The following is a 17857-nucleotide window of genomic DNA, read 5'->3' as shown; positions in this document are numbered from 1 at the left end:
GCTGATTCCCATGGGTGGGTTTGTGTACATTCTAGGACCCTGTGGGTCTCTCCAATGAACTCTCCTGTGAGGCTGGGAGTTTCTCCCACTGCCATAACCCCCACGGGTTTTTACAGTCAGAAGTTTTGAGGCTTTATTTCCCTGCGCTAGAACCCTGGGTTGCTCGGTCTTTCTCACTCCTCAGTTGTTCCTCACAGTTTATCTGCACACAAATGTGGGACCATCCAGTCCACCAGCTACCACCTTGTCGGGAGTCCTCTCAACCCTGGCTGCCTGTCTTTGCCCTTCCTAGCAGTCTGGATGAATGCTTCTTCTCTAACTCCTTGGTTGTCAGACTTTCATACAATTTGACTTTCTGGCAGTTCTGGTTATTTTTTGTTTTTAAATTTGTTGTTGTCCTTTTGGTTGTGCAAGGAGTCAAAGTGTACCTACCCATGCCTCCATCTTGGCCAGAAGTCTGTACCTAGCCTTTTCTCTAAGTATATTTATCTGTGTATATGCATACACACGTATGCATACATACATACGGGGTGGGGCAAAAGTAGGTTTACAGTTGTGAGTACACGAAAACCGTTCATTCTTATATTATTGTTTATTAATTATTGTATCGTTTTCCCTATGAACAACTATAAATCTACTTTTGTCCCATCCTATACATTTTTTTAAAGATTTTATTTATTTATTTTTAGAGAGGGAAGGGAGGGAGAAAGAGAGAGAGAGAGAACCATCAATGTGCGGTTCCTGGGGGCCGTGACCTACAACCCAGGCATGTGCCCTGACTGGGAATCGAACCTGCGATGCTTTGGTTCGCAGCCCATGCTCAATCCATTGAGTTATGCCAGCCAGGGCTATGTATGTTTTTAATATGCATATTCTTTTCAAATAGGGCAATGTTTATACTTTTTATAACCAGAGTTTTTTACTTAATATATACCATGAAGTTTTTTTATGTGTCAATAATTATTTTTACTCACTTTTAGTATTTTATATTACTTTTAATATTTTAATAGTTATTGTATATTTACTTTTAATATTTTGCTCACTTTAATAGTATGTTTATTTCATATGTTGTTCACTTGAAAAAAGTTAGTTTGAAGTAACCCAGAGAACCCATTACAGCCATTTGTGGCTTAATTGGTAATTTTTTTCCCCCAAGCCTCTCTTAACCACCCCCAATGTGTTAGTGTCAGGGAAAGGACTTTTTGTGTGGGTTAGATTTAGAAGCTGCAGTGTGCTTAATGCTGCAGTGGTGAATCGTGTTAGCTGAATGTAATCTCTTCATCTCTCCTTTCCCCAGTAAACGGTGGGGGCAAGACAGCCCTGAGTGAGGAATTTGCACAGGTGTATTCCTTGGCAGATGGGATTCGAATATGGATGGTAAGATTTTCCTTTCATGTGACTTTCATATTTTTTCAATTTTCCTACCACAATATCGTGGAATTAAAGTGTGTAACTCTCAAGAATATAACTTTTGGAATGTTCCTTAAATTTTAGTGACATGAATGGATATAAAGTAATTTAGAACCTTTAAAACCATAGTTTGGTGAGTACTGAGAAAGTCAGAATAAACAGGGTTCAGTTGAGCCCTTACACCCTTAGTAACCCCAAAGGCCAGAAGGGAAAGCATCACTTTAGATACTGGGTACCCACTGGTGGCTTTAGTCAGGGAGGAGGCCTCTGTCAAAGGAGAGGCCTTTCTGCAGGTTAGAAAGGCGGCTCTGCAGCATTGTTTATGACAGCAGTAAACTGGAGAAACAAAGTAAGAGAATGGACAAAAAGATTGTACATTATGTTACTATACAATGCTGTATTATAATGTAAAATGATAATAGTACAATACAACAATGAAAGGGAAGTAGAGCTGCATGTGTCAGCCTGCATAGTGCTCACAAACATGACAATCAGCCAGAAACAGCATGCTGTAGCTGGACAGCATAGGCACAATAGTTCTTATATAAAATTTAAGGACACACCAAGTCTATTTATTATGTACATTAATATGTAGTGAAATTATACAAATGCATGGAAATGATAAACACAGAAATCAGGAGAATTGTTTTTATTTCTTGAGCATGGAGATGAATATTTATCAGTATTATTTTTTATATATTCACAATCATCTTAATTATTGCACAGTAACTGCGGAAAAGTCTTGAATTTAGCAGAGGATAGATAATGAAATTGAAAGTAGGAGACTAATTGTGTGTAACTGTGATAATTAGATGAAGATGGCTTCTACTCAGAAGATAAAATGATTAGACTGTGTGGCTGATAGGAGTGGTGAACAGGAGGATAGAATTTAGGACCACTCCCAGGTCTTGGGTGGGGTGACTTGGTGGATGGGAGCAACACTGACCAGGATGGGAAAGGTGGTCTTGGATCTGAGAGTGGGCACATAAGTTTGCTGTGGGACATGTTGAGTATGAGGACATTTAGATGATCTGAGACATCTGACTGAAGAATTAAGTAAATATGAAAGAATCTGATTGGCTAATATCACACGGAAATGTCAAGGTTGAAAAAGGAGAACTTTTAATCATTGGGAAGTTTTTTTTTAAATGCATGAGTTTATCCAGGAACACAGCCTTGGACAGAATTCACAAATATTAGAACATAGTTGGTGCCCCAAAATACTGGATAGATACAGGGAAGCCAGAATGAACAGGATCTCTCAAGAGAAACTAAAAGGTATTGGCATCAGAATGGTAGGAAAATCAAAAGAGTGTGCTGACAGAGAAACCAAGGCAGTAGTAGCAGTTTAAAAAAAAGAGCATCTGATAAAGTCAGTTACCAAGTAACAGTTCAAGTAGAAAAGATGTGGCAGTTGCCAAGGCACGTTGTAGATTGTGCTTCTGGTTGTAGCAGAGGACAGACTGCTGACAATTGGACAAGATGCCAGCTTTCTCCCCAGGACTTTGGCCTCTCATAAATCTCACATGGCTTTCTGCTGGGGCTGTCGGCACTGTGGTCCACATCATGACCATTGCCTGAGTGGGCGCTAGAAGCGCCCACTGCCTGGCAGTCTAGGCATAACTTAGAGGTGCCCTCATTCAGGGACAAATAGAGATCAGATTTTGGTCCATCCTCTGCAGCCAACTGGGTGTATGGCCCTTGCAAGACCCTTCCCTTCTCTGGATCTCTGCTTGTTTATGTGTACTAGGTCAGCCTTAGATAAGGGCTCTTCTAGTTCCAGTGTTCTAGGATTTTTTAAATAATAAGGTCATGGGTACAAACACTTCCCAAATAACACATATTTGGAAAGAAAGGAGTTTTGCAGATACAGCTTTAGACAGCTTCATAGCCTGGATTACTTCTAGGACTAACAAAAGCAAGTCAGTCCTATGTCCTCATCAGCTGAACAGTAACTATAAAGTTCTCCATGATCTCAGCACTGTGTGCTTTTGAAGTAGTTGCTGTGGCTGCCCTTCCTGCCGTGCCTGGACAGCCTAGTTATGTGGCTCAAATCCTCCCCCTAGTTAGAGATGAAGCAGAAGTCCCTGGTGAGCCTGGGGAATGAGGCTGAAGAAAAGCACGGGTCAGAAGCGGCCGAGGCGAACCCTGAGAACCTGGGTGAGTGCACCGACACCCGCTGTCACACTGGGCCTCCTGTCCCTGTCTCATAAACACCCAGTGGCCCGTCTCCAGATTCGTTCAGCCGAAGCTGTGTTGACCTAGGGAAAGTAACAAGGCACTAAGCGTAGCTTTTGAGGATGTAGAAACTTGCTTTCTTGCTTCTTTCTAATTACTTCTCTTAGGAAGCATCAGGTGTTTTTGGAACTATATCTTGTTATTGTTTTGAAAGTGTGCTAACATTGAATATTCAGTGAAGTTAAGGAATTACTGTTAAATTTTTAATGATATTATGGTTATGTTATTTTTTAAAACTTAATTTTTTTGAGAAATGCACTGAAGTTTTTACAGTTGAAATAATGTGGTACCTAGAATCTACAGGGCAGCAGGGAGTGGGTGAAACTGGACTGGCCTTGGGTTGGTAACTAGTGAAGCCAGGTGAAAGCACATGGAGGGTGTCTTTTTACTGTTGTCCTATGTGTGTGTTTGAAATTACCCACAATAAAACTTTTTTTTAAGTGTGCAGTTAGTGCTGGGAAGATTTTGGCTTATACAATGAGATAAAATTCAATTATTTTCTATCAGTAGATATGTATATCACTATATGAATGGAGGTATTTCTTGTCCTAAACTGTAGAGTTTAAAGAGATAATTTTCTTTCTAAAACTAGGCCATGAGTTTAATTTTGACTTTTTTCCCATTATCTTTTTTACATTTAGCAAAAGAATGTATTCAGAAAAGTCTTCTATTATTAAAATTTTTGCCCACGGGTATAAGTTCAAAAGAAAGCTGTGACAGTTTGGTGACTACAGATGAAACTGATCATCTGCAGCCACTTGACAGGCGCCAGAGGACAAGCTCTGTGGTAGAGGAGCACTTCCAAGCCTCCGAAGCTCGTACGGAAACAGCTCCCGCTGCTGCGGGAGACAGGAGTCCTGGCTTGGACACCCAGCCGAAGCTGCCTCCCAGCAGTGGCCCTCCTGCTGCAGAAGCGTCCTCTGCCACAGCTGAAGAACCCTCGTCACCTTCCACTCCCACTCGGCGGCCTCCCTTCACCCGAGGGCGACTCCGGCTACTCTCCTTCCGATCGTTGGAGGAGGCCAGACCGGTGCCCACAGTAAAAGAGAAATACCCTGTGCTGAAGGATGTCATGGACTTTATTAAAGATCAGTCACTCTCCCACGAGAGGTGAGCCACGCATGACCTTTCCAGCACTTTCTTTTTTCAAGCCATAGGTACCTAGTCTATTCAAAGGCTTAAAAGTTCATGTTAAAAATGAACAAATAATACTTGAAGGATAGATCAAAATTTGTTTTAGAATGTTTTAGAAAAAATCACTATTTTTTTTCTTCTTTTCAAGAAGTACTTTTTCATTTAAGGTTTGTACATAATATTGTATATAAATTATATCTCAGCAAGATAAAAAAAGGAATATGTGTTTTGGTAGCTGCCACTTACAATTTTGTCTTATTTTAAACCTGGGAGAAATTTAGAATTTGGTGTTATTTGTTAATGGGCCTATATCTCTGGAAATATTTCATCTTTTAATTTCTTATCCTAAGAATTAAGGCATTGTCTCTGGGGAAGTAAAGATATCAAGGTTCCTTTTTAATTGTTTTTATAGCTTCTGGACAGTTGGTATAAACCAATTTGTAATGCTGCTGAGTAAGGACTACAAGTAGCAAGCAGATACTGACACTGTGCCTGAGTGACATTTCTGACACCTCACAATAGTGTTTCCACTGTATTAATATGGCTCAGAACTTGGGTGGGGGTATGTTTTCTTTCTGCCCCAGCTCAAGAGTTTTCTGGGTGTTTCTGACTTGAGTTCTGTCTCCAGTGTTGTAAAGGTTCTTTCCCTGAGAAAAGCCCAAGCCCAGAGCATCCTCGAAGTCCTAAAGATAATTCAGCATTGTGCAGAATCCCTTGGGCAGCCTCATTGCTTCCATCCGCCTTATATACTTTTTCTGTTGGAACTTCTGACATGCCAGAAAGAGTTCACCAAGTAAGTACAAATTACAAGTCTGCAAAGAAAACAAGCAGGGGTCATTTTAAAGAAATCCTGTCTTCTTTAATTAATAATTCTGTCATTTCCATGTAAGAAACAAATTCATGTTTTTGGTCAGTTCATTCTCATCCCAAGGAAAAATGTGTTCTCTTTATCCTTTTAGTAACTAAATACCAGGGACATGTTTATTTCTTCTGATGAGTGTATCAGTTCTATTTCACCAGACAGTGAGGATTATGTTCCCCATATACCTATACTCATCATTTGGCTCCTGGAAACTGTGAGATAAATTTAATGCTCACTTACAATAATGATATTAATCTAAGTAATACCTCACAAGGTTGTTCTAATATGCACTCGGTAAATACTTTCTGAGCCCTGGCTGGTGTGGCTCAGTGGGCTGAGTGCCAGCCTGCAAACTGAAAGGTCACTGGTTTGATTCCCAGTCAGGGCACATGCCTGGGTTGTGGGCCAGGTCCCCAGATGAGGGCGTGTGAGAGGCAACTGATAGATATTTCTCTCGCACATCTATGTTTCTCTCCCTCTCTTTCTCCCTCCCTTTCCCCTTTCTCTGAAAAAATAAACAAAAATCTTTAATATTTCCTGAGTGTTGACTGTGCCGGGCGCTGTTCTATGTGTTGTATACACATACAGTAGTGGACAGGGCAGACAAGATCCTTGTTCTCTGGGGGAAAAGAAACTCCCAGGATTTGGGCTTGAGCAGTTGAGTGGTTGGAGATGCATTTTACTGAAAGGAAGGGTATGGAAGAAACAGAGTGGGAGAAACACAAAAGGTTTATTTTGGCCATGTTAAGTTTGAACTGCTTCTTTCACATCCAGGTAAGGATATCAGGGAGATAGAGATAGGAGCCTAAAGTTTCGGAAAGAAGCCAGGAGCAGGGATAGAATTTGGGTACTGTCAGTGTATATAGATGGAATTTAAAGCCGGGAGACAGGTGAGACCTCAGGAAGAGTGCAGAGACAAAAAGGCGGCTCAGGACTGAGCCTTAGGGGCACTTTGTTATTTAGAAGTCAAGCAGAGGAAGAGCGGTGTGGCCATTGAGAGCAAAAACCAGGGGATGGTGGTGATGTGGAAGCCAAGAGAAGAGTATATCCCAGAAGCAGAATGGTTGGCTGTGTCAAACGCTGATGGAAGAGGCTGCATGAGAGAAGAGCACACTGAGTTTGATAACAGTCTTTCTGAAGCCATAGGGCTGCAAACCTGCTTGGACTGGGTTAAAGAGAAGAGGGAGACAGAGTCGATAAAATGCAGAGAACATAGACGTTATTTCAAGAAATTTGGCCTTAAAGGGAGCAGAGGAATAGGACAGTAATTGGAGATGTGGAATCAATTGAGGGTGTTGAGAGCTGTGTGTGCGAATGAGTCAGCAGTGAGGAAAACTCGGTGCAGGAAGGGAGGGATCGATGTAGCAGCAGTTGAGTAAGTAGAGAAGTCGGCCTTTGACAGGCCAGGGAGACTCCGTCTGTGGTAGCAGGAGGACACAGCGTGGCCAGAGATGCAAGTTAGCTGGTAGCCTTGGTGGTACAAAGATGGGGGAATTCCTGTATGATTATTTCTATTAAAAAAAAAATCTTTGAGAATAATCATCAGCTAAAAATGGTTTAGGAGGAGGTAGTGGCAGTTTAAGGAGAAGTAGGGAGGTGTAAAGTAGTCATAACAATTGAGAAAGCCACTCTGACTGCCTGACAATTTGAGTGCTTATTTGAGGGCTTTGGTTGTGAATTTATAAAGTGACCCTGGTCAGTTTGGTTGTGTAGTGTTGTTGTTTTGACTCGGTGTAAGATTTCTTAGGCAAGTACATGGATGGAGAAGAAAACGAGGGCCTTGGTGACTGCCCTCAGTCAATGCCAAGGTGTGATTGGCCATGGACTCTAAGCTGAGAGCAAAGAGAAAGCATGCTGGGAAGAGTGGATAGTGAGCACAAGGGAGCGTCATGGGGTGGGGCTCCTGGGATTGACAATTCTATTGTGGGAGTCCCTGAGCAGGCGAGCCAGATGAGAGGTTGTGGTGAGAGTAGGATGTTCTGAAGTGAGAATTTCAGAGAGAATGCCATTACTGTGGTGACAAGGACAAGGAAGTGACTATCAGGCTGAGGTGGCTAAGGGGGTGAAGAACATTGGAGGTGAAGATGGCAGAGAATCCAGGGACTGGGGCATCATTTCCACGGATATTAAAGCCTCCAAGGTGACAAAGGTCTCTGTGTCTTTACACAGTGAGTCTTTACTCACTGTAAAGATCTTTACAGTGAGCTTGGTGCTAAAGTCATCAATGAAGGGACGCAGAAGGGTGGGCACGACTCCATGGAGGTAATTTGTGAAAAATACTTGACTCAGTATCTGGCTGTTTTGTCTGTTACTTTAGAAGTCATTGTATTTGTATTTGCTTAAGGTTCTGTGCCACCTCATTCAGCTTGCTTCTTCCTGGGTCTTTTTCCTGTAAGAAATAATGATTATTAAGTAAATGATGTTCTGACGATTAAGTGACCTGTGATTTCCTCTGTTTCTAGTTATTTTGGACACTTGGAAGGCTGTGGTGCAGATCTACACAAAGAAATTCGAGACACTTACTATCGATTTGTTCTCTTTCTGGTCAAAGCAATCAAAGGATTTAGTAGCATAAATGACAGGTACTGGACAACTTTGTAACTTCTAGAGAAAAAATTATTTACACTTTTTCTGATTTTAAAATCAGTGTTGAAAATTTAGAAAAGTACAAATGGTAAAATGAAAACCCCCAATCTCACCATCTAGAGCTAATTGCTAATGTTAACTTAGTAGTATATTTTCTCCAAGCTTTTTTTTTTCTCCATGTATATGGCATGTACATATTTTTAAAGGGGTTGGGTCTTGGTTTATCTAAGAATTTATAAATTGTTATTTTCAGTTTATAATGTAAACATATGTACAGTTTTAAAACAAGTAATAAAGCCATTCCCCAGTCTTCTCCGTAGAAAGTGGCTTAGACATAAACCTTAAATCAAGTGGTTCTTCCCTACATCTAAGTGGCATAACCTCAGTTGCCTAAGCTAAGTGGAGGCTGACCCTGCCCCTTCTATTTATTGAGAGGTGGTTTTTACTATTCAGTCCTTTATCACCAGAGTCCTTTATGGTAGTCCTGGCAACCTGGAAACTTGACTGCTTTCACAACTCTTTTGTTTCAGCTGTTCTTTGGAGAGGTTTTGTATGGCTATGAGGAACTTGAAAGGAGATTATAAAGAACCCAAACCAGCAATCTGGAGTTCCCTTGTGCTTTCCTTTCCAGTTAAACCAACTCTCTGATTTGCTTTGTGTCTGTTGTCTCCATTGGTGATGTGCAGTCTGCTAATAGCACTTTTATGGCCTCTAGATCCTTGCTGCCTGCCTTGTCCTGCGTACAGACAGCCCTCCTTCATCTTTTGGATATGGGCTGGGAATCCAGTGACCTCACCTTCTTTGTTGACATTCAGTTACCAGATCTCCTCATGAAAATGTCACAAGAAAATATAAGTGTACATGACAGCGTGATCAGGTAAGAACACAGTGCTGCACTCTGCAGTTCCTAGAGTACTGATGCAGGGGTCATAGCACAGGGGTTCAGAGCACGGATGCTGGAGCTGGACTCTGGGATATCCTGGCTTTGCAGCATACTAGCTGGATGACCTTGGGCAAGGTATTTACCCTCTCTCTGCCTCAGTTTCCTCATCTTTAGAGCAGGGGATAATGATGGCACCTACCTCACAGGATTGTTGGGAAGAATTGATGGGTTCTGTTTCCCAGTGTTTGGATCAGTGCCTGGTACATGGTAGTGTGTGTAAGCTGGTTGGCGGTGGTTGTATCATACAATTGGAGAATGGGGATCCCTCTGCATTTTTGGAGACTTGAGTATAGCTTGTTGAATTGGAAACTTCTTTTCTATATTTTTTGTTATATATGTATATGGTTTTAGCCACTCTAACATTCTGCACATTATAAGGACTTAAGGTATGAGGAAAGAATAGTATGCGAAGGGTTTTTTTTTCCCCACTTTTAATGAGAGTCTTTCCACACTGCTGAAGTTACCCATTAACCATTCATGCGGGTAGAAAAGAAGGGGGAAGAGAATGGGAAAAGCAAGAGGAAAGAATTAGTAGGAAACAAATGAATGTGTTAACACCGGAACAGTTTTCATTTAGAAGGAATATTCTGGGAAAAAAGAGAATTAAAGCTGTCTCTTTGTTTACCAGACCTCAGCCATTGCTCTGCTGTGAGATGGTGCTCCTGGCTAAGAGAGGGAACACAGAACGGGAGCATCAGCACACTGGCTCTGTACCTGCCAGTCTGCTCGTTGTTTCAGGCTTCATCTGCACCTAGGGATGGAGTCTTTGGGGTGGGACCATATCCTTGCCTGCCAGTCCCTGGTAGCACCTGGCCCAGAGCTAAGCCTGAGCAGGCCTAAAGTCAGTTCGTTGAATCACATGAATGAACAGATGTGTATTGTTGCTTGATCATCTATTTTGCATTCGCTGTCAAACAAATAATTTTGTACTTAAAATTGTGATTGCTAAAACAAACTGTAAACTGAAATAATGGAGATTTATAATTTTGCATCTAAGGAGCCCATGGATTGTCTATATGAAACTCTATTTGAAATGAGGAAACTGAGGACCAGGGCTGAGTGCTGTGTCCAGGTCTTGCAGCAGCTAGTGGGAGAGTCAAAGCCCCAGGGCCTCCTGACTCCTTCTCATGCTGATACCACCAGGGTATGCTGAGCATGACTTAATCAGATTTCTTTTTAAAAAATCACTTCATTTGGCTCCAGTGCCTGGCACATAGTAGGTTCACCACAAATGGTTGTCAAGTACAATTATGCCATGTAGGAGCGACTTTGAGTTCTTGTTCCTCACCCATTATAGTTTGCCCTGGAAAGGTTGTCTTCCTTTTTATTGGTATATAGTCATACTTTGGTACTCATCAGCTTCAGAACTCATCAAACCCTGTACTCATTGCATTTTGATGAGAAAAAAATGTTTCAGTACTCGGCACTTGCTTGGGACTCGTTGCACTTGCTAGAACTTACATGAGTCTCAGCACCGCCCCGCGAGAGAAAATGCTTCGTTATTCGGTACTCGTCGGTTTCAGCACTCGTCAGGAGTTCTGGAACTAATTAATGACAAGTACCAAGGTGTCACTGTATGTTTATCAAACATCTGGAAAAAACTGGGATTTTTTAAAAGCAAATTGGTCTCTTCCCCTCAGAAGTTTAAAAATACCCAACAATTTAGACCCCACAGGACACAGGGTCTACTAACCAGAACTTTCCTGGATTGTTGGGAGAGGCATGCTTTTCTCTCTTTATGTCCTTTTTTCAGCCAATGGAGTGAAGAAGATGAGCTTGCTGATGCCAAGCAGAATTCAGAATGGATGGACGAGTGTCAGGATGGCATGTTTGAGGCCTGGTATGAAAAAATAGCCCAGGAAGACCCAGAGAAGCAGAGGAAAGTAAGACATTTCATCTAGAGTAATCTAAAGTGATTTGCTAGGAGTTTGGAGAGGAGGGTCTGCCTGGGGAAGTGCCAGCAGGCTATCTCCTGAGGGCGCTCAGGTGGCAGACAATACCTTAGTGAGTCCACTGTCACCGATCATGGTCTCCAACCTGAGGGGTCCCAAATACTGACTTGACCACACTCAGAGAGTGACTCCCTTCCACATAACTAGACTCAGAGAAAATAGGTTCATGAGGCTGAAGTATAATATTAGGTACCAATTTATTAATTTACAGTGAGAAATAGAATTGCTAAAGGCCCTGGCTTCCTATGGACAAGCAACATGGGAAGCCACATTTCAATCAGAAGGTTGGCTTGGTGATCATGGAAGCAGCCATATGTCCATAGGGTCAGAGTTACATGATTCAGATGCGTAAAAGCACCAGGCTCAGGTAGCCTGGCATGTCCATCTCTCCACATCAGGTGTTTATCTGTCACCACTGCATTGTGCCAGGCATCTGCAGCCTCAGATTCATTAATTCTCTTAGTATTGCATGCCTACTGTGTGCCAGTTACTTTGCTCAGCTTGCACTTCTGTGGTGCTTGGAAGGAACACAACCAGCTTCGTCCTTGCAGTTTTTCTCTCGTGTATCTTAATGTCTTACTCGGAGCAGTTTGGTAGTTTTAAAGTGACTTGGCATATTTGCTCTGATTTATTACTGTTGAGTGACTTAGTGATTTATTTCTCATTTTTCCAGGCTGTAAAGATAAACTGTACTGTGGCCTCCAGGTAGTTTCTAGTAGAATAGTTTGTTTATGAAACAGTACATTTACTATCTCCCTAGAAAGTTTCCTTTTTAAGTGCCAGTAAATGATGCTTCTTTGGTAGTGTTTCCTATAACTGTGAACACTGCTACTCTTGTCTAACCAAGTACCCAAGCCAGAAATCTGGATGTTGTTCTTGACCTTCCCCTTTTACTGTCCCCCATATCCAGGCAGTTCCCAAAGACCCTACCTGTGCCTCCTTAACACCTTTCAGATCTGCCCACCTGCTGCAGTCGAGCTCACCTTGCAGTCCACCTACTATCACCTGTCATGGACTTGCTTTAACCATATCTGTCATGGTCACTGTCCCTGACTCTAGTCTTGCCCCTTCAATTCAATCTTCACTTAATAACTGGACGAACTTTTAGAATGCTCAAATCTGACCACATTAATTAGTCTTCTATTTAAAAATGGCCAGTGACTCCTTAGACTAGCATTGGAGGGGCTTTGTGGTTTAACCTTGCTAACTTTATCTAGTTATCCTCCCTTTCTGCTGTATTCTGCATTCTGAATGACTGCCACTTCATGAACCACCTCTTGCTCCCTTTGCCTCTGGCAGATCTTGTTATCTGGCATACCCCCCCCCTTAACTCCACCCAACTAAAACCTGTTTGTCCCTCAAATGAGGAATTGCCTTCTTTGAAAAACCTAACACCCAAGCTTGATGTCCCTCTTCTGTGTTCCCTAAGCCTCCTAAACATGCCTATCAAAGCTGTTATTATACTGTACGTTGTCATCTGTTTACTTGAAGGAATTCCTGACTAGACACTAAGCTCCTTCATTTCCTAATCCTAGTACCTAGTACAATGCCTGGAATATCTTAAGTACCTTTAAAGGATGGATTGATTAATGAATAATGGCCATATCAGAAAGTTTGTTGGGTAATTGTGTGTATTTCACCTTACAGATGCACATGTTTATTGCTCGCTACTGTGACCTGTTAAATGTGGACATCTCTTGTGATGGCTGTGATGAGATTGCCCCCTGGCATCGCTACCGGTGCCTGCAGTGCAGCGACATGGATCTCTGTAAAACTTGCTTCCTGGGTAAATTTCATGGTCTGAGTGCCATACCAAGAGTAATAACCATTTCTGTTCTCTCTAGTCTTGTCAACTTTTAGACTTTACATTGTACTGAATAAAAATACTGCCCAGTGGTATTCTCTGACTTGCTGGCAAATATGAGCCTTATCTCCCCAGCTGAATCATGAATTCCAGAGCTCTGTTTCCTGATGTGTTTTCATCTTCCATCATGTGGGATGTAGGCCCTCAGTAAATACTCAGGGCCAATGAATGTGCTTTGAGCTGAGTTTCCAGGAAATTATTTTTCCCTCTGAATCATGCAGTGTTTAGTAGTAAAATACACACACATAAAGAAAACTTCAAAAATTCTTGAATACTCTTGACTTAGAGGAGTTAAGGTAAAGCAAACCAATAGTAGTGAGCAGTTGAATAATCTTTGTGTATGTGGTCTGGTCATAAAAGATACAGCCTCTGACCTGGAAGTATTTATAGTCATAGCAGGAGACTGTACATGTCTATTCTAGTCCAAGAGTGTGCATGCTGGTTACAGATGAGCAGTACAGATTTCTCTGGAAAAGTTCAAAAGCAGTAGCAGTCACTGTTACAGGGAAGGCTTGTGGAGGAGGTTGGATGTGCACTGATCTTTGAAGAAAGTTAGAACTGGGTGATGTGAAGGGAACATGGGAGAGTGCGTCCCCATGCAAAGCAGAGCAAGTCCAGGGCTGGAGGCGTGAGCATCTGTATGTAGATAGACATGCTCAAGTGTCTGACTGAGTGATGGATTGAGTCAGGTGGGGCCCAGATTGTGGGACCCTGAGATACTAGGCTAAGGAATTGGAATGAGTCTGCAGATACCAGGGAAGGTTTTTTAAACAGGTTATTAACATAATCAAAGCCATGCTAAACAAAGGTGGTTCTGTTTGTTTTAGTTTCCCTTAGAAAGTCAGTCTCAGTGGTGAGAAGGGAATTAGTGCCTGGTCTGGGTTTGTGGCAGTGGGAACACAAGTGGGTCAGACACAAGGAGCCATCAGTAGAGTCTGTGACAGTGTTTGGAGAGCCACTGGACTTTCAGATTGAGAAGGAGACCAGAGCAGTCAGTCTCTTTTGTGGTTAACATACTTTCTCACTCACTGGGTCTGGGCCTATAAAGTCTATTTCCATCTCTGATTCTGGAATGAAAATATAAGAACAAAACCACTCCTCAATGCATATTACCAAAAATACACATAGATGCTCAATATTTGTTAGAGGAGGGGGCATGGGAGATAGCTCACAAATTGGCATGAGGACTTGTTTCTGCATAATGGTAGTCATAGTGGATATTGGTAATCTATTTGATCAGTCTCTGTTGACTGGAAAAGGAGGTCATTCCACAGTGCCACTGATAAGAAATATTGCCAAGAATATTGTTCATATATTTGCTCAGAGCCACTAGGCAGAATGCCCTGGTCTCCAGAAGATGCCTGTGGCCCCTGACATCCTGGGCAATGAATTGGGAACAGCCTTGCTTCTGTGGTTGGTGTAGGTGTGGAAGCAGCCCTTCTAAGAGGCCCTTTGCCCAGTCCTCCTCACACTAATATTCCCCCCTGCCAGGTGGTGTGAAGCCCGAGGGCCACGGAGATGACCATGAAATGGTCAACATGGAGTTTACCTGTGACCACTGCCAGGGTTTGATCATAGGCCGGAGGATGAATTGTAATGTGTGCGAGGACTTTGATCTTTGCTATGGATGCTATGCAGCAAAGAAATATTCCTATGGGTATGTCTCAGATGGCTTCTAACCCTGTCACCTTTTCTTCATGTAGTCCTCTGTTAGTTTTTATAATTAAAAAAAACTTTCATTATAAAAAATTTCAAACATACCCAAGTAAAGAAACTAGCACAGCCCAGGCTGGTGTGGCTCAGTGGATTGAGTGCCAGACTATGAAGCAATGGGTTGCTGGTTTGATTCCCAGTCAGGGCACATGCCTGGGTTGTGGGCCAGGTCCCCAGTGGGGGCATTTGAGAGGCAACCACACATTGATGTTTCTCTCCTCTTTCTCCCTCCTCCCCCTCTCCAAAAATAAATAAATAAAATCTTAAAAAAAACAAGAAACTAGCACAATGAATCCCTGTAATACCCATTACCAAGATTGAACAATTAGAAAGATTTTGCTATGTGTGCTTATTATTTCCTTTTTTTCTTTTGTTTAAGTACTCTCAAGCAAATTACAGACCTTAAATCACTTCACATGCTTTGTATCTATCCTTAAAAATTATGGACATTTTCTCACATTACCAAAATGTTATAACCACACCCTGAAAAATTTCTCAGTAAGGAATTCTAGGTCTTCTGGTTTTCACAGACAGCCTTTGGGGCTTGTGAAATCCTGAAGTGATAAGTACACTGTTTGTGTTTGTTAATTTTTCTGGGTGAGGACCCCTGCTTATCTTTCAGTTTTCAGTAACTGTAGCCTTAAAGACGATAAGTGCTCAGTTGTGACTATGTGCATGCTCCCCTGTGGCCCTGTTCTCCTTTTTGGGGGCATACAAAGGCCTTAAAAATGTCTTGTCTTTGCAGCCATTTGCCCACCCACAGCATCACGGCACACCCGATGGTGACCATCCGGATCAGCGACCGACAGAGGCTCATCCAGCCCTACATCCACAACTATGCCTGGCTGCTCTTTGCTGCCCTGGCTCTCTATAGTGCCCACCTGGCCAGCTCAGAGAAAGTGGATGGTGAAAAGCTGGACCCACAGGCCCACAGCAGCGCCATCACCCTGCGGAGCCAGTGCATGCAGCTTGTCGGGGACTGTCTCATGAAGGCTCACCAGGGAAAAGGTAATTGTTCCTCATGCACAGAAACCAAACCAACCCTCAGCTGCTTGTGAAGGAAAAGACCCAGCAGAGGTGAAACACTATGCTCGGTTTAGAGGCTCCAAAATCCAGTTCACAAGGGGTGCTCACCCTAGTATGGAGCTATATTTTAATTCCCAAATGCGTTTGAGAGAATGTTGGCGTTAAAGTAGCATTTAGTTTCTCTAAAATATGTACATGAAGATGTAAAATAAATGAATGATTAAGACTGTCCATGTCTGTGGATGAAGTACTTAGTATTTGAATCTATCAGACTTAACTTTACCAAAGGAATTCAGCCTTTTTTTTTTTAACCTGGAGTACATATCTATTTCCACACAACTGTATTCTAGATGAGAGCTATTTATAACTAAAATAGTTGGACTAATAGAATATCTAAATGATTTTGACTTTACTGAGGAGTGCTAAGAGGAAAATAACATGAATGTTTAACTTCTGAGACATTTAAATTCCTTTCAGAATAATGGACTCCCCATTCTAGTAAACACTGGGGAAATCAAACCTTTAATAGGTAGCGGGTGAGCAGTATCAGTGCCTCAGAGTTATTTTGGTGTCTATTTGCCAGTGGGAATTTAAAAACCTAGTTGTGTGGGTCTACTATAAAATGTCAATGTTTATGATTTTCTAAATAGACAATCCTATTGCATCTTTTATCTTCTGTTTAATAAAGTACAGTATCCTTTGCTATCCAAACTTCTGGTGTTTGAAATCAGGAGATGAACAGATTTGATGACAGGGAGATTTGTATTGAGTACTCCTTGGCTTGGTTTGGTTTGTAGAGAGTTCAATCATTTATTTCCATAAAGTAGCAAAATGATATATGGTATTTGCAGGAAATTACCCTTTCTATAAAACTTAACCGTTCTCTCATTTGTTTCCCATGCAGGTCTTAAAGCTCTAGCTCTTCTTGGTGTATTGCCAGATGCTGACTCTACTCCAGAAAATCAGGCCCCACCAGTCACTGTGCCCACCCAGACTTCAGAGGAGCAGCTAGAGAAGAAAGCTCTCCAGAGTGCTCAGGAGCTGTCAGATGCAGGCACTTTTGTGCACTGCAATGTAAGTGGTAATCCTTTACTTCGCAGAGAGAGCCATTCACATGGGGGAGCAGAGCAGAGAGGCTAAGGGCACATACTTGCCCCAGATTACCTGGATTCAGCTCTCTGTTCTTGGGCACATTACCACAGTGGCTTTGCTTCATTTTTCTGGTCTGTGAAACAAGGAGATAATACCTATTTCATAGGGTTGTTGTGAGGACTTACATTACACTACACACAGACCAGGTAATGTAAGTAAAGTGCTTAAAACAGTTCAAGTAGTTCTACATCAGTGCTGACTATCCCCATTACCTGCCTCCTGGTGATTTTTTATAAGGGTTGAACAATATTATGTAACTAAGGGGATTAGTTCCGGGCCCATGGTGAACAGCACATATATGAACCTATTTTTTTAAATTATATTTTATTGTTTATGCTATTACAGTTGTTCAGTTTTTCTCCCTTTGCTCCCCTCCACCCAGCGCCCCCCAGCTCCCTCAGGCAAGCCCCACCATTGTTCATGTCCATGGGTCATGCATACACGTCCTTTGGCTACTCCATTTCCTATACTGTACTTTACATCCCCATGACTATTCTGTACCTACCTATTTGTACTTTTTAGTCCCTTCACCTTTTTTGCCCATTTCCTCCAACCTTCCTCCCATCTGGCATCCATCAGAACTATACTCTATATCTATGCCTCTGTTTCTGTTCTGCTTGTTTATTTTGGCTTTTTAGATTCAGTCATTGATAGATGTGTATTTATTGGCATTTTGTTGTTCAGAATTTTGATCTTCTTTTTCTTTTTCCTAAAGAAGACCCTTTCACATTGCTTACGATACTAGTTTTGTGGTGATGAACTCTTTTAGCTTTTCCTTGTCTGGGAAGCTCTTTATCTGTCCTTTGATTCTAAATGATAGCTTTGTTTAGTAGAGTAATATAGGTTGCAGGTCCTTGCTTTTCATCACTTTGAATGTTTCTTGCCAATCCCTTCTAGTCCACAGTTTCTTTTGAGAAATCAGCTGACAGTCTAATGGGAGAACCCTTGTAGATAACTAACTGCTTTTCTCTTGCTGC

General features: G+C 41.9%; 1 protein-coding gene across 2 annotated transcripts in view; it reads left to right on the top strand.

The window, feature by feature from the left end:
• ZZEF1 (zinc finger ZZ-type and EF-hand domain containing 1) overlaps positions 1 to 17857 on the top strand; it is a 112026-nt gene that overhangs the window by 56887 nt on the left and 37282 nt on the right. For both annotated transcript variants that reach the window (XM_045824406.1, XM_045824405.1), the window contains exons 27-37: positions 1298 to 1377; positions 3477 to 3570; positions 4290 to 4758; positions 5411 to 5575; positions 8107 to 8226; positions 8946 to 9107; positions 10927 to 11056; positions 12773 to 12911; positions 14481 to 14646; positions 15448 to 15710; positions 16633 to 16802. In XM_045824406.1, coding sequence (XP_045680362.1) covers positions 1298 to 1377; positions 3477 to 3570; positions 4290 to 4758; positions 5411 to 5575; positions 8107 to 8226; positions 8946 to 9107; positions 10927 to 11056; positions 12773 to 12911; positions 14481 to 14646; positions 15448 to 15710; positions 16633 to 16802 — 1958 coding nt within the window. The remainder of the gene's footprint in view (positions 1 to 1297; positions 1378 to 3476; positions 3571 to 4289; positions 4759 to 5410; positions 5576 to 8106; positions 8227 to 8945; positions 9108 to 10926; positions 11057 to 12772; positions 12912 to 14480; positions 14647 to 15447; positions 15711 to 16632; positions 16803 to 17857) is intronic.

The sequence above is a fragment of the Phyllostomus hastatus genome, unplaced genomic scaffold (assembly GCF_019186645.2).
Source record: "Phyllostomus hastatus isolate PE091 unplaced genomic scaffold, TTU_PhHast_1.1 phas_scaffold_55, whole genome shotgun sequence".
In the NCBI taxonomy this organism is placed as follows: domain Eukaryota; kingdom Metazoa; phylum Chordata; class Mammalia; order Chiroptera; family Phyllostomidae; genus Phyllostomus; species Phyllostomus hastatus.
Note: the sequence above shows the minus strand (reverse complement) of the source record. Positions and strands in the feature narration are given on the sequence as shown.